This window comes from Parambassis ranga, chromosome 2 (genome assembly GCF_900634625.1).
Source record: "Parambassis ranga chromosome 2, fParRan2.1, whole genome shotgun sequence".
Lineage (NCBI taxonomy): Eukaryota > Metazoa > Chordata > Actinopteri > Ambassidae > Parambassis > Parambassis ranga.
The window spans coordinates 3,702,854-3,729,524 of NC_041023.1; the positions used below are offsets into that span (position 1 = coordinate 3,702,854).

General features: G+C 42.3%; 1 protein-coding gene across 1 annotated transcript; it reads right to left on the reverse strand.

Moving 5' to 3' along the window:
- Nucleotides 1-13,742: 13,742 nt before the first annotated feature.
- Nucleotides 13,743-26,380, reverse strand: LOC114431852 (uncharacterized). The gene is made up of 6 exons (XM_028399508.1): nt 26,331-26,380; nt 26,089-26,225; nt 25,884-26,009; nt 25,510-25,782; nt 13,985-14,056; nt 13,743-13,847 (listed from the first exon to the last, which is right to left on the reverse strand). The coding sequence occupies exons 2-6, from the start codon at nt 26,158-26,160 to the stop codon at nt 13,743-13,745; spliced, it is 648 nt and encodes a 215-aa protein (XP_028255309.1). The 5' UTR covers nt 26,161-26,225; nt 26,331-26,380.
- Between the last annotated feature and the right edge of the window lie 291 nt (nt 26,381-26,671).

A 26,671-nucleotide genomic window follows, 5' to 3' on the forward strand; every position in this document is an offset into this window, starting at 1 on the left:
CTCAATGATCAGCAAAATCCGAGGAGACAGGCTGCAGCTCCTTGTTCAGGTTCAAGCTCTGTTGTGTTTGCAAAACATTCAGCTCCAAGAGCAGGAAGTATTCATGGCAGTTATAGTACAGTTAAATATATGATTTTATCTGCTGTAAGAACCAAATCTTAATCAGGTACATTTAGAAAAGTATATATATTTTAAATTATTTACATGATCAGTCAGTGTGTTAGTTAGTTAGCATGTTAAGGCCCCCAAAAATGTGATCATCGAGTCGGAAAAAAAAACAAAATGAAAAATAATCATCTCTAAGGTTTCAATAGATCAAGCAGATCTCCTCAGACTCAGATTTAGAAAGAGAAATAGGACCAAGACTGCAACACAGGAAGAAAGCACAGGACAGTAAACCGGGGAGAGTAACTCGGAGAACAAGGAAATGAAAATAAAACCATCTATATTAACTGTCATAATGATTATTATAACGTCACTGAACATCAGGGGGGTAAGGGCAATAGAAAAAATTAAGGACATACTAAACAACACACACTCAGACATCCTCTGCCTGCAAGAGGTACGATGGAGCACCGACCTGTTGGAAACGGTGAAAAAACACTGGGGAGGGGACATTTTTTATGCCCCTGGACCCACGGGCCAGGCAGGCGCAGCAATTCTGTGCAAACCGGGCCTCCCCTGCGATGTGTCCTGCGTGCATGCTGGCGACGGGGGCCGGCTGGTCGTGACAGATCTGGGGAAGAACAGAGAGAAACTAAGAATCATGAGCATTTACGGAAGTAACGAGGAAACAGAAAGGAAAGAATTTATAAGGAAAAAAAATAAATAAATGGATAACTGGGAAATGCGGAATGTGGGAAATACACTGGAAGGTTTACAAACTGTCATGAGCCAGGGTTTTGGCTCTTTGTCTTATTGTGTTATTATATTGTTTGTTTTGTTATTTAGTTTGCAGTGTTTGCCCTCTTTCTCTGCTGCTCTTCAGTCCTTCCCTCTCTCCTTCTGTTCCTCCTCCCTGATTACCTGCTCCTCCCTAATTGTGTTCACCTGTGTCGTCTCTCCTCTTTTTAAGCCCTGTGCTTCCCTTTGTCTTTGTCAGTTCTTCCCTTGTGATCCCTTGTGAACCCCATGTGAATCCTGCCTTCCACCGTTTCGTCGTCCTCCTTCTTCCTCCATGTCTCCTCCATGTTTCCTTGTCCTCCCTTCTTCCCCCTTCTTCCTCAGGTTTGGTTTTGTTTTTGACCTCCTTTCTTTTGTGTTTATTTGTACTTTTATTTTGCATTTTGACTGGCACTGCTTTCAGTAGCCCTCCTTCAGTTCGCCTGCTCCTCTGGTCATTGTTTTGTAGTTTAGCTTTGAATAAAGCTCCCTTTTTGTTGCACTTTGTTTTGTCTGCGCCTGGGTCCTGTTAAAAACTACACCTCACACAACACAAACTATGTACAGAATCATTGTATCACTTAAAATAACATACAACATAACAGTTGTGGCTGTGTTAGTAACTTACTTTGTAGATGACTGGCTCAGAAAATACTGGAGTATCAACACAGTATCTGTGAAGAGGACACAGAAAAACAATAAATGCATTGTGTTTACTGTCAGTTCTGGTAGCTGCTAACTCCATGGGTATTAATAAAGTTCATGTGAATGCACGACACTTTGATCATGTTCAGGTTTAAATGACAAACCAAACAGGCTCTCACACACAAGGAGTTCAGTAGCTATGGTAACACATTAACACATCATCATTAAACAAGTGAACAGCATGAAACAGCCATGACCCCAGATACTAGGCCTCTCAGCATAACATTAAGGATTTAACCTAATCAAATGAACTCAAAATTAATTAGTAATCCTGTACTTCTGACCTCTCCTTGTGATCAACAATTACATGTAATTACAAATAATGCAATTAGCATTTTAACTCACAGTTGCAACTCACAGTTTAATTACCAAAAGTACCAGACAACAGAAAAAAATGACATGTTTGAAACAGTTACAAAACACAGCAATAAGTCATTCAACTTGACGCCACATCAGTTACTAAAGCACCAGTCTACCCAGCCTCATTTAAATCATATGTATAAACTGCTAGTGATGAAACAGTTAAGCACACATTGCATCAGAAGCAGCAGAGCAAAACACGACAACACACATACAAAACAACTACATCTGTCAATTAGCAAAAAAGGCTATCCCACATATTAATGCTTCCAAGGTGATGACAGTGTGCTTTTACACAGCACTCAACTTTCAGTCACAACACACTGCACTAACCACAGTAACCAAACATGGCAGACCACAGTCATTTACCCAGTCACAACTGCACTGATGCTTTTACACTGTCCCACACACCTTCATTCATGATGAGAGCATTATACACCACCACGTTAATGTGAAACCATACATGAGGATTAGGATTCACCACTGACACTGTTAGCCTTTCACATGTAAAATACACTAACTAACTACACACAGCCAGCCTCATAGACACACACACACACAGCCAGCCTCAGACACACACACACACACAGCCAGTCTCAGAGACACACAGACACACACAGCCAGCCTCAGGGCAATATAGAAGCTCATAATGCACAGCAAAGCTAATGAAGCCACATACAGATGTTTCAGTGTACAGGCTAATCCACAAAGCATTAACATTAGCAATATGCAGAGAAAAGACACCATCAAACTGCCACATCATTACAGAGCTTCAGCAATATTAAGCAATGCTTATATTCTCAGTTGACTGTTAAAATAAATGAGCCCTGCTTAATTTAGCACCTGCTGATTAACATAAGCCACAGTACTTTTCCATTCACATGCTAGCAGCCACACGCTAGCAGCCACATGCTAGCAGCCACACGCTAGCAGCCACATGCTAGCAGCCACGCCTGTCTGTACCAAACCAGCACGGCACAGACCGTTTGTAAAACACACCATAATCTCCAAAAACCAGCCACACCATGAGAACAGCTTTAAAAGACATTTCTTCCAGAACTGTCCATCAACAGAGCTCAGCACATGTTAAACAGGCCAACCGTTAGAATCATAGCAGAGCAGGTTATTTGACAAATACACACAGCACATCAACATTATCTCTACACTGCACAATAACACCAATGTATGAAACGTTTTAAATATCTAGCAACATTATCAGCATGAATAGTTAAGCTAGTAAGCTAAAAACAAGCAGCGTTCGTGCCATACGGTTTTTATATCAGTCCAAGGGTCCAATCAGATGTCCCCTTCAGTGACCATGCACCTGGCTGTCATAGGACGGACTGTCTGTCAAATGTCAGCCATATTGGTCTGTGTGCAGGTCACATAGCAGGTGTAGATACACACACACACACACACACACACACACACACACACACACACACACACGGTGACGGTGCACGAGTAGCAGTAGTAGATTAGCCAGCTAGCTACTGTCTGCTAACACAAGTCCATCCATCAAAGAGGAACAGTAAAATAAAGCAGGAACACTTTGTTATTATGATGTTAAATACACTGTAAAAATGGAGGGTTATTTTACTATATTTTATTATCATCCATTTAATATTCTCTGTCCTCACTTGGTGCCCACAGCCTGAGCCATGATACAGATAGGACCAGTTGTCCATAAGAGCTTATGGAAACATGTGGAAGATGTTTGTACTGTAAAGTTAATGTAACTACAGATTGTCATGTTTTATTGCTGCTTTCTTTCTGGAGTATTTCACCTGTTCATACACCATGTTCCATTATATAGACACACCTGCTGTGTGTGTTTGTAACAGTTAGAGCAGGTAGATCATTCTAACCTGGTTATTAAAAAGTAGACTGTAGAGCCATAACAGTGTGGGCTTTTGACGCAGAAGAGTTAAGTAAGTAGCTAGCTGCTACTCTTAGCATTGAAAGTTTGATCCAATCTTGTGCTTTTATTACCATCATAAGCTTTGCAGAATGTTCAGGAAACCCGCTCGCAGGATCTCAGCCAGTTATACAGTGCGCCAGGAACAGGCCCTCAGGCATGACCATTTTCCTCCGGAAGATATATGGCCCGACAAAGTTTCTGTTCAGAGAGCAGGGAGAGGATGCAGAATTCACTGTGAGTTTATTCTAGAGGAATGCTGTGTGTTGCTAAACTCCAACTGATCCTCATCCTTATTCCTAACTCATCGTCTCATTTGGGTCAGGTGTCCTTGGGTGAACTGCATCAGTGTACCTGCCCTGTTAAACAGAGAAAGAGCTATGCAAGCACATCTGCTGGTACCGTGACACACAGCAGGAAGTTTGAGTTTAATATTTGTAATGTGTAGCTTCTTCATGTTAGAGCTATGTTTGTGATTTTTTTAATGTATTTCTTACAGCCATTCTCTGATTGCTTTGTCACATATTTAAAGTACAGTTATGGTTGCATATGGCCTGTAAGTCCTTTGAAATTTGTCAGCTGTTTGGCACACACATGCCACAGATTCATTTCAGCTTGGACTCGGGGACAAACAAATCGAGAACATGGTCGAGCGTTCACACATGGACTCTGCCCTGTAAGCACAAGGTAAAACTTGATTTTTTTTAACTTTAGGACGAATGCAACATTATTATATATGTAGTTCTCTTTCGTGTCGAGACTATCTCTCCACCCTACATATTCCATATGTACGGGGACTGATCTCCACGGGAGCAGGTGACGTGGATACTCTTAAGACACACCACCTGTGTGGCCACGCATGATTGGCACCGTGGCTATATAAGCACCACGCATGCGTGGCCTCCTCGATTCTTTGATTTCCACAGCATCAATCAGTCAGGATGTGGTTCATATCAGAATTTAAAGAAACCAGCGTGTGTAGAGGAGACAGAGTGAATGCAGTATTGTCCGGCAAGAGAGCTTTCCTTTTACATTGGCTGCGGTAAGTCACTGCTGTGGACTTGGCTCTGCCGGTTGGCTCTTGCGGCTATTGTCTCACACGAATCCGACCTCGTCGGAGGTAGCGTGCAAACTTGCTCTCTAGCTGGCATTGGCGCTGAACGAGTAGAGGTTACCTGAGCACCAAATCCGACTCGTTGGAGGACGCGCTGGGCGTGCTTCCTTGTTCTTCTGCCATGTGCCATGCTGTGGAGGATGGCCATGACCACTGTGTGCAGTGTCGGGCTGGGACCATGCATGCATGGCCAGGAGGTCCCGGCTCCTTGCATGAATTGCTTTATCCTGCCTGCTATTGCGAGGAAAGCCAGAGAGCTGGTCTCCGGAGCTGAGCTGTGCTGATAAAAACTAACTGGAGGCTGGAGATGACATCACACGGTGTGGAGAAACATCCCTCAGAGAGAGAAGCCATGGCCTTTAGAAAGCCTGTTCATAATTAATAAATATTTATTAATTATGAACAGGCTTTCTAATGATTTATTCACACTAAGAGCACAAACAATAGGTCTATTGTGAAGTGTGAATAAATCATATAAATAAATACATATATTTGTTTATGTATTCATGTTATGAGTAGTTCTGAAAAATCAATTTTCCTCTTCTTGTGCCACGACGCCCTCTGCAGGCCATGTTACTTAGTCTAAGATCACGCTGGCGTGATTATATCACGTGACATTTTCAATGCGCCGTAACAGAAAAACTCCACCATCTACAATGCTTTGGAAAGTGCAGATTTTGAACTTTCACCCAGTTTTTATTTTATATTGATACACCAGTAAAACCGGAGATACGATTTAGTTGAGTATTTGTCAGAGCATAAAAGAGTGATCAGAGCGCTCGGCAGGCGTTGCATTTCTCTCGACGTACTCGTCAGTTTTGGTCTGTTTACAAGTCGGTCAGATGTGTTGAATGAGCTGACGTAATTCTATGTGATGACGTAATTCTACGTGATGACAGCGACGTCTGACGTCACTCGTCATTGAAATGGAAAACTGTTTTATACTTGTTGACAGTTTAGGATCAATCCTGATCTTGTCAAGGGTGAAGTCCAGGGTACTAAAGTTCTGATGTTCTTTGAACAAGGAGTAAAAAATGGCTCCTATCTGCCAGACAGTGGTGGGACGGGCCTCATACTTTCCCTCTTCAAACCATTCTGGAGGTGCGTATCGTGATGTTCCTGGTACACGCAGTAGTAGCAGAGAAAAGAGAGACAAATGATGGAGATAAAAGACAGAACAAAGATCAGGTGGAGGTTTGTTTACATGTGAAGACCCTTATCTTTAGAGTTCACAAATGCAGGCGGGTAACAAACCACAGAAGGTCTTTAAGGTGTTTTCATTTGAGAACGTTGCACAGCCTGAATCGATGATGAGCACTCTATTATGCTCAATGTCCATGAGCAGGTTTGCAGGCTTGAGGTCCCGGTGAAAGATCCCTTTGAATGCATGTCGATGGATGCGTCCACCAGCTGCTTCAGGATCCGACTGAGACACAGATAAACACAGACAAAGACATCATCTGATTAGGTGTCACAGGAGCATGTGTTTTATATATATCCTACATTGACTCAGTATGTCTTGTGTTGAAAAAATGAATCTGGACTCATTAAGACAAAAAAAAAAATCAACCAGCATTTAAACAACAGGAAACATGAGCATTGTTTCCACATTAGAGCTACGTGGCACAGCTAGTGTGGCCTACATAGGTGGTTACATGTCCAGATGAGAGTTAAAGGTAATTCCATACTTGTGTTCCAGAGTAAGATTCACCACTCTTCAGTTTTGTTTACCACTATTTTGGGCATTTAGCCAAATGGCTTAAAAAATATCAACACAGAATCATACACAGTATGTTTCATACCATTGCTTGGTGTTCCTGCAGGTATCCACCTTTTATAGTCTGAAGGTATTTATAAAAGTCCATGGCAAACGGCGGTCGTTCCATCACAAGAACTAGTTGATTATCCAGATAGTACCAGTCTAGAAGGGACACCGTGGCTGACCTCCTGACTTCTCCGGGTACACCTCCTGTTTTTCAACATGAAGGCCACCTCCAAGGCGATGCAGTAGGTTTTGCCGTTGCAGTGCTGCAGAAAATAAACGCACCTTATAAATGAGCTCCTTCACACACAGCTGATGAATGGTTGTCAGGAAAGGAGCTTTTCCCTCACCACTCTTCCAAATCTGATCATCTTCCAGGGAATGTACTTGATTGCCACCTGCTCAAGACAAAAATGCTTTGCTGTTGTCACTGTACATCAGTGTATATTGCAATGTGTGCGACGTGTCTTGAAGACTTACCTTTAGGTTGTCTTCATTACGGATGCCTGCAAACACGGAACCAAATCCTCCTTTGCCGATTGGTCTAAGCTTAGTGTAGGTGTTTTCAAAATGATCTGAAATCACACAGAGATGTGTTTTGTTGAGATGTGTCTACTACTGCTCATCACAGAAATGCTTCTTTGTTTTTCAGATCTTTCATTTAGACGTGTGAACACGTCCCTGCGTTATGTTTCGCACTTACCTCGCTGTGTGTTTGCTGCAGAAGACATCTGGTAAATCTCTTCAGGAGACTGATTATCGACAACACAGTTGGATTCGCTGTTGTCCTCTTCCACCTCCTCATGCTCCTCAGCATTTGGAATTATAAAGCAGGAAAGTGAACTAAGTCTGCTGCTGATAACAATGACCTCTTGTGCAGCTATGACAGGTCGTTCAGGGCTTCTGCTTCTTATTCTTTTTGCCGGTCTCTCCTCTTTGTGGCTTTCAGCCTTCCTTTTTTCAGAGTGCTGACAGTTGTTGGGGTCTGATTCCGGGCTGCGTCCCCGACTGTGTTTGGTGGTCTTGTTGGGGTCGCAACTTTTTCTCCTTTTGGGTTCAGAATCTGCAAAATCACCCTCTGCCTTTCTTTTTTTATTAGACATGTTTTTTCCTGCAATGAGGAAAACAATGTGTACTTCTCTTCTATTTTTTTGTAATGCATAACTACAGCTTTGATACCTTATCATTACGTTTCTGGCCCACACATGGTCTCACAATGGGAGATGTGAAGGAAAGATGGATGCAGGCCATGTAACATGAACTACAAACATACACCTGTGACTGTCTCATCAATGAAATCAGTTGTTTTAAGTGCAGATTAAATCAAGTATTTACAATGTCGGTTTACATCATATCACCATATCATTTACAACAGGTGCACAATAAAGCTATTGAAGCCAGAAATTTCATTAGATTCAAAGCAGTAGACTATGAAGATATTCAGTTCCTAAAGTCACAGCATAAATATAATATTTAAACACAAAAAATGCTAGAAATTACAGACATTGCAGATCAGTTGAAGAAAGTGTGTAAAAACATGCTTCTTTAACTGAAAGTCATTACTTACCTGCATGCAATCCAAAGGACGCTCCCATAAACTCTTCGAAAATGTAGAATTAGGCTCTTGTCTCAGACGTGACAAGAAAATGTAAACTCTGCAAGCTCTGAGTGTAAAGTGCTGCTCTGACAGTGAAGACTGAAGAGTTTATAATGCAATGACAAGATCAAAGCAACGTTATACACAACATTCCATACATGTCCATATATGGACAAATGTAAAATATGTTAGGCCCGTTACTATAGTAACGGACCTAACAAAGCCAGTGGCTTTCATCGAGCGAGCGTAAAACACCGCAAAGAGAACTGTCAGTGCTGGTCAAGCTGCACATAGCCACCAGCTCGTATTCTTATCAGCAAGAATAAAATATACCTTGACCAAGCTGTCAAATATATACTAGTGGTGAGATTGCAGACTGTAAACCAACCTGGTCAAATGCATAAAGAATTACTTGCATTTCCTGAAGAAAATGCAAGTTTGTTTTTACCAAAAACAAACTCTGCTGTCACCATGGTAACAGCAGAAATGGTTTCTCTATCTTGTAATTTGTAGGAGGAGTAGCATTTTGCAGAAGACATGGAAAATGTCAAATGTCCTGAATGAGCTGAATCTTTTTGGATGCATGGCAACATCATGTAACATCAAGTAGCATCAGTCTGTCACCATGGTAACAGAAGAGGAGACCTCAAAAGTCCCCGGCCATTTGAATTGCAATTATTATTGACATGTCCTGAATGAGCTGAATCTTTTGATGTTTGAATGGTTTGAATCGGCCCATGCATTCTGAAGATATGCTGAGCCAAAAAAGTACAGAAAAATAATAATAATTATTGACGGTTTCCACACATGTCCTGAATGAGCTGAATCTTTTGATATTTGAATGGTTTGAATCGGCCCATGCATTCTGAAGATATGCTTAGCCAAAAACGTACAGAAAAATAATAATAATAATAATAAAGAAAAGAAGAACAATAGTTTGGTTGCTGGGCAACCAAACTAATGAGCCCTGCTTAATTTAGCACCTGCTGATTAACATAAGCCACAGTATTTTTCCATTCACATGCTAGCAGCCACACGCTAGCAGCCACATGCTAGCAGCCACATGCTAGCAGCCACACGCTAGCAGCCACGCCTGTCTGTACCAAACCAGCACGGCACAGACCGTTTGTAAAACACACCATAATCTCCAAAAACCAGCCACACCATGAGAACAGCTTTAAGAGACATTTCTTCCAGAACTGTCCATCAACAGAGCTCAGCACATGTTAAACAGGCCAACCGTTAGAATCATAGCAGAGCAGGTTATTTGACAAATACACACAGCACATCAACATTATCTCTACACTGCACAATAACACCAATGTATGAAACGTTTTTAAATATCTAGCAACATTATCAGCATGAATATGTTAAGCTAGTAAGCTAAAAACAAGCAGCGTTCGTGCCATACGGTTTTTATATCAGGTCCAAGGGTCCAATCAGATGTCCCCTTCAGTGACCATGCACCTGGCTGTCATAGGACGGACTGTCTGTCAAATGTCAGCCATATTGGTCTGTGTGCAGGTCACATAGCAGGTGTAGATACACACACACACACACACACACACACACACACACACACACACACACACACACGGTGACGGTGCGCGAGTAGCAGTAGTAGATTAGCCAGCTAGCTACTGTCTGCTAACACAAGTCCATCCATCAAAGAGGAACAGTAAAATAAAGCAGGAACACTTTGTTATTGTGACGTTAAATACACTGTAAAAATGGAGGGTTATTTTTACTATATTTTATTATCATCCATTTAATATTCTCTGTCCTCACTTGGTGCCCACAGCCTGAGCCATGATACAGATAGGACCAGTTGTCCATAAGAGCTTATGGAAACATGTGGAAGATGTTTGTACTGTAAAGTTAATGTAACTACAGATTGTCATGTTTTATTGCTGCTTTCTTTCTGGAGTATTTCACCTGTTCATACACCATGTTCCATTATATAGACACACCTGCTGTGTGTGTTTGTAACAGTTAGAGCAGGTAGATCATTCTGACCTGGTTATTAAAAAGTAGACTGTAGAGCCATAACAGTGTGGGCTTTTGACGCAGAAGAGTTAAGTAAGTAGCTAGCTGCTACTCTTAGCATTGAAAGTTTGATCCAATCTTGTGCTTTTATTACCATCATAAGCTTTGCAGAATGTTCAGGAAACCCGCTCGCAGGATCTCAGCCAGTTATACAGTGCGCCAGGAACAGGCCCTCAGCATGACCATTTTCCTCCGGAAGATATATGGCCCGACAAAGTTTCTGCTCAGAGAGGAGGGAGAGGATGCAGAATTCACTGTGAGTTTATTCTAGGGGAATGCTGTGTGTTGCTAAACTCCAACTGATCCTCATCCTTATTCTAACTCGTCTGCTCATTTTGGTCAGGTGTCCTTGGGTGAACTGCATCAGTGTACCTGCCCTGTTAAACAGAGAAAGAGCTATGCAAGCACATCTGCTGGTATCCATGACACACAGCAGGAAGTTTGAGTTTAATATTTGCAATGTGTAGCTTCTTCATGTTAGAGCTATGTCTGTGATTTAATCAAGGCTTATTTTGTGTTGCAGGTAGTGTGCAGACTTGCTCTGTAGCTGGCGTTGGCGCTGAATGAGTACAGGCTACCTGAGCGAGAAATCCGACTCGCCGGAGGACGCGCCGGGCGTGCTTCATGTTCTTCTACCGCTCCATGTGTGCTTGGGTATAGAGGATGGAGTGTGAATAGTGGCACACTTACCTCAGAAGAGAGTTGGGGGTGTAAATGGTGCCTCTGACAGTATTGTCTGCACAAACACTGAGGATGGCCACACCTGCTGTGTAATCAAAATGCCTGTGGAGGATGGCCGTGACCACTGTGTGCAGTGTTGGGCTGGGACCATGCATGCATGGCCAGGGAGGTCAGAAAGCCTGTTCATAATTAATTATGAACAGGCTTTCTAATGATTTATTCACACTAAGAGCACAAACAATATGTCTATTGTGAAGTGTGAATAAATCATATAAATAAATACATATATTTGTTTATGTATTCATGTTATGAGTAGTTCTGAAAAATCCATTTTCCTCTTCTTGTGCCATGAGCCCCTCTGCAGGCCAAAGCCACTCTTGCAGCTGTCACCGTGTTACCGGGGCTTCGGCGTTTTTAGTCTAAGATCACGCCGGCGTGATTATATCACGTGACATTTTCAATGCGCCGTAACAGAAAAACTCCGCCATCTACAATGCTTTGGAAAGTGCAGATTTCGAACTTTCACCCAGATTTTTATTTTATAGTGATACACCCAGTAAAACCAGAGATATGATACGTTTTAGTTCGAGTATTTGTCAGAGCATAAAAGAGCGATCAGAGCGCTCGGCAGGCGTTGCATTTCTCTCGACGTACTCGTCAATTTTGGTCTGTTTACAAGTCGGTCAGATGTGTTGAATGAGCTGACGTAATTCTATGTGATGACGTAATTCTACGTGATGACAGCGACGTCTGACGTCACTCGGGGAGGCGCCAAAATCACTGAACCGGCAGTCAACCGTGGGAGTTAGCGGAGTTAGCGGGAGAAGACATGTGTATTTAGAGAAGAAGAGAAGAAGATCAGAAAAAGACCAGGACTATCGAGGAGAACATGAAGCGTTCGATGAATGTCAAGCAAGCCCTTGACTTGTTTTTTAGAGAGGAAGATGAAGAGGGTGAGCCCACTTCATCTTCGTCATCGGAGGAGGAGAGTGGCGCTGAGGATGATGAGGTGACTGACCCGCCTTTTGTCATCGGCCGTGACCGGAAAGGCAAACTTACCATGAATGTATTTATAGCCTTTGCTCTATTGTAAACACTCTAAACCTGTTTTATATTTCATATAATGTTATATTCAGGAAGTTTTATGTGTACAGAGCAGAGGTGAAATAATAAATAGGCCTACATAGATACATTGGTAAGCGTTCAGCTGTTTGTTACCCCATTATCTAAATTTAGATGAGTATAATAATTTCATGCTCATTTCAAAGCAATGTATACACTGGTTTTCCTAGTGTTTACTTTGGATTATATTTAGACTTGAACTTTCTCATACTGAGTCCCCATGTTCATGTCTTTTACCCAACTACATAAAAGAGCAGCCAACTTGCATCCACATCTTTAGGATTTCTCCATTCAGAATGAATGGAGCAACTTAGGGCCTATTAAACATTATATAAAACCAATCAGAAAAAAAAATTCAAGTTCAAATCTGTTTATGTCCTAAAAGTAACAAAAACACAATCCTGACAGAGGTTGTCACATAAAAAGGTTAAAGAAAAAAAGAAAAGAAAGAATAGTTCCCCTTTTCAAAATAAAATAAAATATCGACAACACAAATCTGGTCTTACAATAAGTACAGTTTGTGAAGATGGAAGCGTTTTCATCCCGGTGTCTTGACGTGTCCTGTGGTGTCCCCCAGGGGTCAGTAGTGGGCCCTAAATTATTCAACTTGCATATCAATAATGTATTCAAAATGTCACACTCAGCTCAGAAAGTGTGACAAATTGGGGAGGCCAAACACAACAAAAAACAATTTTACCATTTCATTAAAAAAGAAAAGTAGTTGAACACATGCAACTAACAAAGTAAGGTGCTGGCAAAATACACTGCCATGGGTGCAGCTGACAAGAGAGAGCAGCTGCCATCCAAGAAGGCCAGGAGGGCAGAGAGAGTGAGGCAAGCAAGCTGGGCCCTCTTAAACCTTATCCAGCTCGTCAGCTCAGGTGTACTGCATGAGTGCAGGATCGGCTCCACCCAGCAATCTCCTGCACACACATGAGAAAAGAGACAGCAGCAACACCACTCCCTGAGAGGCTAACCCAGGGCCGTGTCTAAATGAGTCAATTGTTTGTTTGCAGATGCGAAATATATTCTACTGTGATTATATTTATACAAAGAATACATGAATGACACAGTTCTGATTGTAAAAAGCATGTGAATAAAAGTGAACTGAAGTTAAAGTGTATGTATGTATATACATATATATACATATGACAGATGTATTAATGTTGCAGGGAATGTGCATACAAACACTTCTGCTGTGTTTTGCTGCTTTGTTGAAAATGTCCCAGCTGCTTCAATAAAACTTGTAAAAAGATATATGCATGGTGATGTTTCATCCTGCAGACTGGGTTAAAATAAGCTGCAGTGCTGATTTCATGTAAATGTCTGTATGCAGCCCAAATGGCAAAAGAATTCATACAGTGCTAATTAGCTCTCAGCTAGTTCTGCAGTTTTACATCATCTGTCGTATTCTAGCATTGAATAAAACTATATACTATTTGCGTTTCATCAGTTTGATTGGGCTCTTTTATCTGATAAGCTGACAGGCAGCCTGAATGAAGACAGTCATTATATGTACACGTTCCACTCCGTTCTACTGATGTTAGTTCATATTTCAGAGCTCCTTCTTCTGTCTCTTCCTCTCTTTGTGGAAGACTTTCCCATCAGGCTGTTCTCTCCACTTCAGGGTCACTCCTTTCCCCTTCAGTCTGTCCTGGAGCTGCAACACACACACAGTAACAGGAGGATAAATCAGTGACTGAACATCAAATGAGCTGCATGTTTTTCTGATTCTTTACCTGCACTGAGCACAGCAAACATTTCTAAAGATAAATGTTGGAGAGTTTGCAGACTGACCTTTTTCAGGAGCTCTGCTTTAGCAGCAGGGTCATTCAGATCCACAGAGGAGTTCTCTGACTTTATCCTCACCTGAAACACTTCAAACACACGAGAGACAAAAACTGACTGTGAGTTTGTTGTTGTTTTAAAGGTGTGACCTCACAACTGTAACAACATACCTTTTTTATGAAGCTCTTCTTTTACAGGCTTCTCTGTCACTGTCAGCTTGTTGTAACAGACAAATGGTAGTTTGGTGCCAGATCGCAGTAACCTCCATCTTCCTGATTTCTGCACAGCTGCAGCACCATACCATCCACCGTAGTACTCATCAGTTATTTTTTCATCCCAGTATCGGAATGAATATTTGCTGCCATCACTCCAGTAAAAATGACGGTATTCGATCGAGCCAACCCATGCCCACACTCCACTCGGAACCAACACATACTCACTGCTCGACCAGCTACACGTCAGAGATGTGTAGTTCTCCCTGCAGTACCTCCAAGCTGTGAACCAGCTCATTGATTGATTCACAAAAATATACCTGTTTCCACCAGCTGTAAAATTAAAATGTTGAGTTCTTTACAAAGGATGTACTCTACACATTATATACAGTACAGAATATATATATGCAAATAATAATCACAACAATAATAACATCCCTTTGAACACAGAGAATGCTGTGTGCTGTGTACTCACCATAACAGACAAATGGACGCTTCACTGAGCAGTAATCCCATCCCTGTGGTCCACTGTTTGTAATGTAATAACATGAAAAATGGACTAGTGTCGGGTCAGTGTCTGTTTGGTTTATCATGTTCCAAACATCATTATCATTAGGACATCCCCAGCTCGAATAATAATCTACATAAAGGCCAATCCAGACATCAGAAGTGTAACCAGCAGATGAAACTATGTTGACAAGTTGTTCCATTTCTTCAGTGGTTTCAATAGTAGCCAGGTCTGTGTGGTAGATTCTGCAGTAGGTCTGAGCCTCAGACCAAGTCTTATTTGCATTAACAAAGTGGAACTGATGGACAAGACAAGAGGAGAGGACGAGTCCCCCTGTGAGAAAATCAAATGTTTGAACATGTGAGGTGGCTCCAGATTAACAAAGAGGATTTCATCCAATAGATTCTAGCAAACAGAAAGAGTTGACTGACCTGAGAGGAACAAGACAGCCAGCAGGATCCTCTTCATCATGATGAGCTCTGTGGGATCTCAGAGGAAACTCTGCTTTTATCAGTGTCACTATGCAAATGAGCATCTCTATTGCCAGAATAAACTATTGCTATAAAATGTTTCTGCAAACTACCGATAGGTGCTCTTTAGGGTGTGGCCTCTACTTTATATCCTTTCATATTTAGACAGAAGTCTTTACACTTTTAGAGAACTGTACACACATTTGTTTAATTTCTACTCATTTGTTTACTTTAGTGGACACACACACACACATCATGTTATACATGATGAACCCGATGAGTTCTCTGGAACATGAGTATGAACAGAATACACAGCAGTCCTTCAGTGGACAGCAGATTCAGTGTATTCCAAATTTACATTTGTCACTGCTTCATGTGAATTTCCACCTGCACACAAAACAGCCGTATTAGCCTACAAACAGCGATCACAAGAAACCCATGTAAATGTATACTGGGCCAAAACACACTCCACACTTTGTGGACCCACACAGGTATGGAGGATAATGGATTTTTAAATCTTCACACATTTTAGAGCACCACCATGTACAGTGGGTACAGAAAGTATTCAGACCCCCTTAAACCTTTCACTTTTATATCCTTATATTGCAGCCATTTGCTAAAATCATGTAAGTTCATTTTTTTTCCTCATTAATGTTCACACAGCACCCCATTCTGCTGCACTTAAGGTTCCTAAGAGCACAGTGGCCTCCATAATCCTTAAGTGGAAGATGTTTGGGATGACCAGAACCCTCCCATCCAGCCAAACTGAGCTATCAGGGGAGGAGCCTTGGTGAGATGTAAAAAAGAACCCAAAGATCACTGTGGCTGAGCTCCAGAGATGCAGTCGGGAGGAAGTTGTAGAAAGTCAACCGTCGCTGCAGCCCTCCACCAGACGGGGCTTTATGGCAGAGTGGCCCGACCGAAGCTTCTCTTCAGTGCAAGACACATCAAAGCCTGCGTGGAGTATGTAAAAAAACACATGAAGGACACCATGATGGTGAGAAATAAGATTATATGGTCTGATGAGACCAAGATAGAACTTTTTGGCCTTAATTTTAAGAGTTCTGTGTGGAGAAAACCAGGGATCATGGTGGTGGCAGCATCATGCTGTGAGGGTGTTTTTTAGCTGCAGGGACATGACCACTCGTTGCAATTGAGTGAAAGATGAATGCGGCCAAGTACAGGGATATCTGAACTTCTCCAGAGTGCTCAGGACCTCAGACCGGACCGAAGGTTTACCTTCCAACAAGACATGTTGACAAAGACATGGCCTGTTAGTTTAGGTGGATGACCATGTCTCAGTAGGTTTGCAGTTGTGCCATACACACTTTCACATAACATTCCAATAAAATATATTTATTTTTGTGGGAATAATGTGAGAAAATGTGGAAAAGTTCAAGGGGTATGAATACTTTTGCATACACTGTATGAACAACAATGAACACACAGCAGTCATTCAGTGGACAGCAGATTCAGTGAATTTCAAATTTACATTTGTCACTGCTTTATGTAAATTTACACACAAAAACGAGTCAGTTTAACCTTCAAACAGTGACTGCACGTATCACATGCAAATCTACTGAACCAAAACAAACTCCACACTTTGCATTATGAACTTAATCTCTGTATGTACAGAAGGTCACACAGGCTTTAGATAAGTGTTATGGAAAAGCCACAGAAACGTATTAATACAACAAGGACACAGTGGACCACACAAGTGAACACTTGCACTGCCAGAAGAAGTCCTGAAGGTCTCAACACAACATTTGTATTGTTTGTGTTTACCCAGAAAACTTTATCTTATCTCAGGACATCTTAGGACTCAGAGGCAGACCACAGATCAGGGGAAGGGTGAAGAGAATTTTAATAAAGGTTTAGGTGGAGTTTCCAATGATCAGGAACAGGAGCCGCAGGGTCAGCTATCGCTAGCACGAAAGGTTCTTTACACTACAATTTACAAGAGGAGGCAGAGCACACCACTCCACCCCATCAGGCTGTTCTCTCCACTTCAGAGTGACTCCAGTCACTCCTTTCTCCTTCAGTCTGTCCGGGAGCTGCAACACACACACAGTAACAGGAGGATAAAACAGTGACTTGACATCAAATGAGCTGCATGTTTTTCTGACATGTTTCATTATAACATACATCCAGACATCAAACCAACAGATCATTCAATTCAATTCAATTCAGTTTTATTTATATAGCGCATATTACAATCAGAAATTGTCTCAAGGCGCTTCACAGGAACCCCCCTAAGAGCACTGTGGCAAGGAAAAACTCCCTTTAAGAGGAAGAAACCTTGAGCAGGACCCGTCAACTTAAGGGGGAACCAGTCCTGCTGCTAGTCAGAGAGGATGAGGGAGAGAGAGAGAGAGAGAGAGAGGATGAAGGAGAGAGAGAGAGAGGAGAGAGAGGATGAAGGAGAGAGAGAGAGAGAGAGAGGAGCAAACATGATACAAACATGATACAGTACAGAGCAAACATGACAGCAAGATGAAACAGTGATTATATTGCAATAGATATCTATATATATCGTCAGTCCATAAGTAGGAATAGTAATTTGATAGCAAGGATGAGCAGCAGGGGCTAGTGAAGTCGATGAGCACAGGAGAGATCAGGGACCAGACTGCAGGTCAGCATGCAGGTCTTGAGACCTGCAAAGAGAGAGAGCGAGAGCGAGGCACAGAACTACAAGGAAGACAGTTAACACAGATTATGAGACGATATTACCCAGTATGATCCAGACTAAGGAGAGTGGAGGAGAGGTCAGAGGGTGCTCAGAGGATCGTGTTTGTGCCACCCGACAACGTAGAGCAAGAGAGACTTCACGGGCCGGACTGCAGGTCATCATCCAGGTCTTGAGACCAGTGTGAGCCAGACTAAGGAGAGAAAAGGAGAGGTTAGAGGGTGAGAGGGAAACTTCTCAGTGGATCATGTTTGTGCCCCCCGACAACGTAGGCCTAGAGCAGCATAGCTGTGCTACACACTAGGTCTAAGGCTAACTGTACGCCTTACTAAACAGAAAAGTTTTAAGTCTAGTCTTAAAGGTGGAGGCAGATTGGTAACTGGTTCCATAATAGCGGTGCCTGATAGCTGAAAGCTCGTCCTCCCATTCTGCTTCTATGAATCCTAGGAACTACTAGTAAACCTGCACTCAGAGATCTGAGTGTCCTATTAGGAACATATGGTACAATCAGGTCCTGCAGATACAATGGAGCAAGTCCATGAAGAGCCTTGTAGGTTAGAAGAAGGATCTTGAAGTGTATTCTTGAGTCCACTGGGAGCCAGTGAAGAGACGCTAGAACAGGAGAGATATGATCCCTTTGGCTGCTTCCTGTCAGAACTCTAGCTGCTGCGTTCTGGATCAGCTGCAGACTGTTGATGGAGTAATGTGGACATCCTGACAATAAAGAGTTGCAGTAGTCCAGTCTTGAAGTGACAAAAGCATGGATGAGCTTTTCAGCATCACTCTGAGAGAGGATGCTCCTGATCTTAGTAATATTACGCAGGTGAAAGAAAGCGGTCTTGGAGACCTGCTTAATATGAGAGACAAACGACATGTCTTGATCAAAGATAACTCCAAGGTTCCTCACAGTCGTACTGGAGGCCAGAGTAATTCCATCCAGAGAGAAAGTATTATCTGATAAGTTACTAGTTCTGAGATGTTTCGGTCCAAAAACAATGACCTCAGTCTTGTCCGAGTTTAATAGTAAAAAGTTGGAGGACATCCAGTCCTTTATGTCCTTTAGACACGCCTGTAGTCTGACTAGCGGCTCCGTTTCTTCAGGCTTCATGGATAAATACAGCTGGGTGTCATCAGCATAACAATGAAAGTTTATGCCGTGCTTCTGGATGATGTTTCCTAGAGGGAGCATGTAGAGGGTGAACAGGATCGGTCCGAGCACAGAACCCTGTGGAACACCTTGGTTAACCCTTGCACCTGTGGAAGACACATCGTTAGTGTGAACAAAATGAAATCTGTCAGATAAATATGATTTAAACCAGCGCAGTGCTGTTCCTGTAATCCTGATCTCATGTTCCAATCTGTGTAGCAGGATGCGATGATCTACGGTGTCGAAGGCAGCACTGAGATCCAGTAGAACGAGCACAGAGACGAGACCCCGGTCCGATGCCATGAGGAGGTCATTGGTGACTTTAAGCAGTGCTGTTTCTGTGCTGTGATGGGCTCTGAATCCAGACTGGAAAGCATCGAACAGACTGTTCCTACGCAGGTGGTCGTTTAGCTGACTTACAACAGCTCTTTCGAGTAGTTTGGAGATAAAGGTGAGGTTGGAGATCGGTCTGTAGTTTCCTAGGACGTCTGGGTCCAGTGAAGGTTTTTTAAGTATCGGAATGATCACAGCAGTTTTAAAAGCCTGTGGTACATATCCTGTTTCCAGAGACAAGTTGATCTGTCCTAATATAGAGTCTCCGATCAGAGGAATAGCATCTTTGAGGAGCCGTGAAGGGATCGGATCCAGAAGACAGGTAGTAGGTTTAGACTTGCTGATGCTGGTGGTCAGCTCAGGGAGGCCGATGGGCACGAAGCAGTCCAGAGTTAGATCAGGATCCGTTTCCAGAAGTGGCGGTGTATCCTCAGCGGTCACAGAGAGATTGTGGTTGATTTGTCCTCTAATAGTGGTGATTTTATCGGTGAAGAAGCTCATGAAGTCTTCACTACTAAGAGCTGCAGGAATGCAAGGCTCCACAGAGCTGTGGCTCTTTGTCAGCCTGGCCACGGCGTTAAAGAGAAAGCGCGGGTTGTTCTTGTTTTCTTCTATTAGTGATGAATAGTAGGCTGTCCTGGCTTTACGAAGGGCCTTCTTATACGTCAGCAGACTGTCTCTCCAGACCCTCCGGGAGTCATCTGATTTAGAGGACTGCCACATCCTCTCCATCCTACGTGTAATCCGTTTCAGTGATCGGATGTTTGAGTTGTACCACGGAGGTAGCCTCTTCTGGTTTGTAGTTTTCTTCTTCTTCAGTGGAGCAATCCTGTTTACAGTTTTTTCTGATTGCTTAAGCACATTTCTGTAACTATTGGCTATTTGTGCAAAACTCTACACACAAATAAAAAAACCTTACACCAAATCAGCAAAATATTGTAGATCTCTTGCAAAAGCTAATACATGTTGCTTAACTCTTCAAACTTTTGTAAAAATGGTATTTTTGTACCACACAGTTAACACAAACCATCATATTACTAAGCACACAATGTGCCAACTACACACTGATGGTATTAACTGAAAACACATCTGGCTTTTGCTTTCTCTGTGCACAAGGTCTGTCCATGTGAGGTCAAACTTTTGTCATAAATAGTTCTAGAAACACACAGGGATTCAAATTTCAAGTATGAAGTTTATTCACACACATCAACACAAACACAAGAAAACATACAATTTCACTGAAAGAGAGAGAGAGAGAGAAAATCAGTCTCATTGTCTCTCTGGGTCCGGCCACAGAATTTCATCAACGTCGCATGTAATGTCTTCTAGTCCAAGGCACCAGGGAACATCTCCTGGAGTGCCGTATCCAGGCCTGACATGATGCCTGGTCCATATCCTCGCTTGCCTCCTTCCAGATGCTGGATGTCTAGTAATTCTGTGGAGTAACAGTTTCAGTTTTACATGTACAGTATTGTTGTTTTTCTCATTAGAGTATGGTACAGCTACAAAACTTAGAGTGAGGGAACTGTACTAACCCATTCTCATCAATATGTCCTCATGATGCTTGCTATATTGTAGCGGCTCAGGCTGAACCCGTTGTCCAGCTTCCCTCAGGGTCATTCCATGGTTGATCACATGATCCACTATTGTAGCTCCGATGACATCAGTAATTCTATTTCTTACTCTTCCTCCTTCCTCTTCACCTCCTCGTCCTCTTCCTCTAAATTCACCTCCTAGTCTTCGTCCTCCTCCTCTTCCTCATGTTCCTCCTCTAATTCTCACTCTTCTCAGTCTCCTTCTCCCTCCATTGTTCTCCACACTGAAGCTTACCTGTGTCTTATTTACAGAGCTCATGCTGATTGCAAAGTGAACTAATGATGTAAAACAGTTCTCACATGTGACAGTGTAGCCAGACAGTTGGCAAAATAGTGTAAATACTAGCCATACATGTGTATAGTTTTACTAGGAGTGTGTTGATCATTTGGAAATTGTGTGTAAAGCAGTGAGTTGTGTTTACAGTTCAGCAAAAAGAGTGCTGTGAAGTGGATTATATTTATGCATTTGCAAATTGTGTGTTACAAAAGTGCAAATTGAGTGTAAAGCAGTTTTTTGGCTTTTAGTTTTGCAAACTCAGTGAGTGATTTTGCTATAACTATTACAGTTTTTTCTGATTGCTTAAGCACATTTCTGTAACTATTGGCTATTTGTGCAAAACTCTACACACAAATAAAAAAACCTTACACCAAATCAGCAAAACATTGTAGATCTCTTGCAAAAGCTAATACATCTTGCTTAACTCTTCAAACCTTTGTAAAAATGGTATTTTTGTACCACACAGTTAACACAAACCATCATATTACTAAGCACACAATGTGCCAACTACACACTGATGGTATTAACTGAAAACACATCTGGCTTTTGCTTTCTCTGTGCATAAGGTCTGTCCATGTGAGGTCAAACTTTTGTCATAAATAGTTCTATAAACACACAGGGATTCAAATTTCAAGTATGAATGTTTATTCACACACATCAAAACAAACACAAGAAAACATACAATTTCACTGAAAGAGAGAGAAAATCAGTCTCATTGTCTCTCTGGGTCCGGCCACAGAATTTCATCAACGTCGCATGCAATGTCTTCTAGTCCAAGGCACCGGGGAAAATATCTCCTGGAGTGCCGTATCCAGGCCTGACATGATGCCTGGTCCATATCCTCGCATGCCTCCTTCCAGATGCTGGATGTCTAGTAATTCTGTGGAGTAACAGTTTCAGTTTTACATGTACAGTATTGTTGTTTTTCTCATTAGAGTATGGTACACCTACAAAACTTAGAGTGAGGGAACTGTACTAACCCATTCTCATCAATATGTCCTTATGATGCTTGCTACAGTGTAGCGGCTCAGGTTAGGCTGAACCCGTTGTCCAGCTTCCCTCAGGGTCATTCCATGGTTGATCACATGATCCACTATTGTAGCTCCGATGACATCAGTAATTCTATTTCTTCTTACCCTTCCTCCTTCCTCTTCACCTCCTCGTCCTCTTCCTCCTGCTTCCTCATGTCCTCATCCTCCTCTAATTCTCTCTCTTCTCAGTCTCCTTCTCCCTCCATTGTTCTCCACACTGAAGCTTACCTGTGGCTTATTTACAGATCTCATGCTGATTGCAAAGTGAACTAATGATGTAAAACAGTTCTCACATGTGACAGTGTAGCCAGACAGTTGGCAAAATAGTGTAAATACCAGCCATAAATGTGTGTAGTTTGACTAGGAGTGTGTTGATCATTTGGAAGTTGTGTGTAAAGCAGTGAGTTGTGTTTACAGTTCAGCAAAAAGAGTGCTGTGAAGTGGATTATATTTATACAATTGCAAATTGTGTGTTACAAAAGTGCAAATTGAGTGTAAAGCAGTTTTTTTGCTTTTAGTTTTGCAAACTCAGTGAGTGATTTTGTTAAAACTATTAATAGTTTTAGAAATTGTGCTATAAGAATCATTGTTAGTGTTTAAGCAATCAGAAAAAACTGTAAATGTGGGGTCCAGGGGCACTACGCCCGGGAATGCAATAAAAAGGTACAGAAATGTCAAATATGCTATAATAAAATGGAGGATTGTATTTGCGCAGAGGAAAGCAACAATGAGGACAGGGAACCTTTTTCAGACGGGGAAGAGGAGGAGTCCAGCATGGAGGAGGAAGTGGCTCAGGAGAGAGGGGCGCAGGGCAGTGCCACTGCTGCAGGGATACAGGTCGATGCGGGCCAGGCCATGGTGCCTGCGTGGGTCAGTCTCTGAGCAGTGTGTAATATGAGTTGTTATATCCCCTAAAATAGTAATCTTTCCCTCTTAATTTATCACATTTCATTCATATTCAGCATCCTTTTGTAGCACATATATCTTCACACACTGCCACTGTACACACTTACAGTTAAAGAAAAGCTGGAACTTTATTCATAAATAAGTTTTTACAGTTTTTTCTGATTGCTTAAGCACATTTCTGTAACTATTGGCTATTTGTGCAAAACTCTACACACAAATAAAAAAACCTTACACCAAATCAGCAAAACATTGTAGATCTTTTGCAAAAGCTAATACATCTTGCTTAACTCTTCAAACCTTTGTAAAAATTGTATTTTTGTACCACACAGTTAACACAAACCATCATATTACTAAGCACACAATGTGCCAACTACACACTGATGGTATTAACTGAAAACACATCTGGCTTTTGCTTTCTCTGTGCACAAGGTCTGTCCATGTGAGGTCAAACTTTTGTCATAAATAGTTCTATAAACACAGGGATTCAAATTTCAAGTATGAATGTTTATTCACACACATCAAAACACACACAAGAAAACATACAATTTCACTGAAAGAGAGAGAAAATCAGTCTCATTGTCTCTCTGGGTCCGGCCACAGAATTTCATCAACATCACATGCATGCAATGTCTTCTAGTCCAAGGCACTGGGGAAAATATCTCCTGGAGTGCCGTATCCAGGCCTGACATGATGCCTGGTCAATATCCTCGCATGCCTCCTTCCAGATGCTGGATGTCTAGCAATTCTATGGAGTAACAGTTTCAGTTTTACATGTACAGTATTGATGTTTTTCTCATTAGAGTATGGTACACCTACAAAACTGTGAAGGAACTGTACTAACCCATTCTCATCAATATGCCTCAATAAGCCTCATGATGCTTGCTACAGTGTAGCGGCTCAGGCTGAACCCGTTCAGGGTCATTCCATAGTTGATCACATGATCCACTATTGTAGCTCCGATGACATCAGTAATTCTATTTCTTCTTACCCTTCCTCCTTCCTCTTCACCTCCTCGTCCTCTTCCTCCTGCTTCCTCATGTCCTCATCCTCCTCTAATTCTCGTTCTTCTCAGTCTCCTTCTCCCTCCATTGTTCTCCACACTGAAGCTTACCTGTGGCTTATTTACAGAGCTCATGCTGATTGCAAAGTGAACTAATGATGTAAAACTGTTCTCACATGTGACAGTGTAGCCAGACAGTTGGCAAAATAGTGTAAATACCAGCCATAAATGTGTGTAGTTTTACTAGGAGTGTGTTGATCATTTGGAAGTTGTGTGTAAAGCAGTGAGTTGTGTTTACAGTTCAGCAAAAAGAGTGCTGTGAAGTGGATTATATTTATACAATTGCAAATTGTGTGTTACAAAAGTGCAAATTGAGTGTAAAGCAGTTTTTTTGCTTTTAGTTTTGCAAACTCAGTGAGTGATTTTGCTATAACTATTAATAGTTTTAGAAATTGTGCTATAAGAATCATTGTTAGTGTTTAAGCAATCAGAAAAAACTGTAATGTCTTTTCACATAAGGCACTTCCTCATGTTACTCAGACTTTTCCTAGTAGCTCATCTACAGGGAAATGAAACAGCGCCATCTCAAGTCCAACAGGAGTAGTAAGAGTAAAATAAAAATAAAACAGGTTAGAAATTCTAAACGTTAATAAACATTCAAGTAAAATCCAGGCAAGTGAAGACTGATAGTCATATATAATACAACTAAAACTGTGTGCAGTAAAATCTTGTCTACTATAAATCCAATATGGGTATAATTACAAGACAGTGCGTTAGATTGTCTGATCTCAGAGGGAGGAGTTGTACAGTTTGATGGCCACAGAAAGGAATGACCTCCAGTGGCACTCAGTGGTGCATTTAGGAGGGATCAGTCTGGCTACTGAAAGTACTCCTGTTCCTCAGCAGCACGTGGTGCAGGAGTACTTTCAGTGCCAGACTGATCCCTCCTAAATGCAAATATATATAATAATGTTACCTCCATTAAAGTGCTGATGCTTAATGACATCCTGTCTATTTACCTGCAAACAATATATACATCTTAAAGAGGAGTCTTCACAGTGCAAAATGTTTGAGTTTGGCTCACGTCCTATGAAGTGGCCGTTTCACCACAACCGGCCACGTAGTAAGCGTAGGTGAGACTTTCTGATGCGTGTCCAGCTGAAGTGACTACAAAGTCCTGCAGGTCCGAGAACAACGTTTATTTTAATTCAACATTCCAGAGAATGAACCCAATCCACTATTGGGTTTATGTGATGCAGACAGGAGGAAGGCCACTGTCGTCACCTCCAGCGTCTCTCACCCACCCTCCTTCCTCACCAGCTTTTTGACCAATCTGTCTGGCAGGACTGACAGGTAACTGCAGCGGCACCACAGGGGTAATGGTTGCATCTTCATCCCCCTCAGTGGTGCAGACAGGAGCGGGGCCACTTTTTTCCCTGCCGTCACCTCCAGCCTTTCTCACCCACTCTCCTTCCTCACCAGCTTTTTGACCAATCTGTCTGGCAGGACTGACAGGTAACTGCAGCGGCACCACAGGGGTAATGGTTGCATCTTCATCCTCCTCAGTGGTGCAGACAGGAGCGGGGCCACGAATACGCGCAGACTTGGCTCTTAAACGTGTTTTGAGCGTGTCTTCCTTTGACTGAAATATCAAGCATGTGAGAGAGAAGACATTAGAAGAAGGTGGTTAGTACACACACACACACACACACACACACACACACACACACACACACACACTACCTTGCGTCTCTCATCAGCGAGCCTCATCTTCTCATCAATCTGTTCTCTGGTGCGGGGAGCTTTTTTGCCCCTCAGAGACTTAAGTCTGGCAGGGTACCTTCGCCGGAACCCTTCACTGTCATCCAGCTGACACACACACACACAATGTTACATATTTTATCATAGCATTGATATTGTGAATGAAGCATGCTAACCAGGTGCCCACCATGATGCTGTAGGCCTCTCCTGCGCCACTGCCGGCCTCTCTTTGCCCTTCTATGATGATTCCCTGCTGCATCAGTTCCTCCAGGATCTCTCTGGCCTTTGGACGGTTCTGTTCTGTGCCATTTTGCAGCAGCTGACCTGGAGCAGCAGACAGAACATAAACACATTTTAAGACACATGTTTTCTCTCTCCAGCCTGTGTGGAGCACATCCTCACTGTGCTGTGTTTCTTTGTTCCCCTCACTTTCTGTGACGCTCACTGATGTTAGAGGAGGAAGGTTACTGGGCACTGTGTCGGGTAAGTTGGGGATCTCTGTGTTCTCCATCACCACCCCGCTGTCCGCAGTGCCCTTCGACACAGCAGAGTCCCTACGACCGCTGAGTTTACTTTTAGTTTCCTCCTGGCAGCACACACACACACACACACACACATTATCACAATTTGACAGCATCCTGAATCCCAGACGTGACGTTGTCATGGTGACATCATCATTGTGTTGACATATTGTCATGAATACAGTAACTCAGCAACAACAATGATACACTACAAAGAGATTGAAGTAAATTTTGCCAATTTTTGCTGGT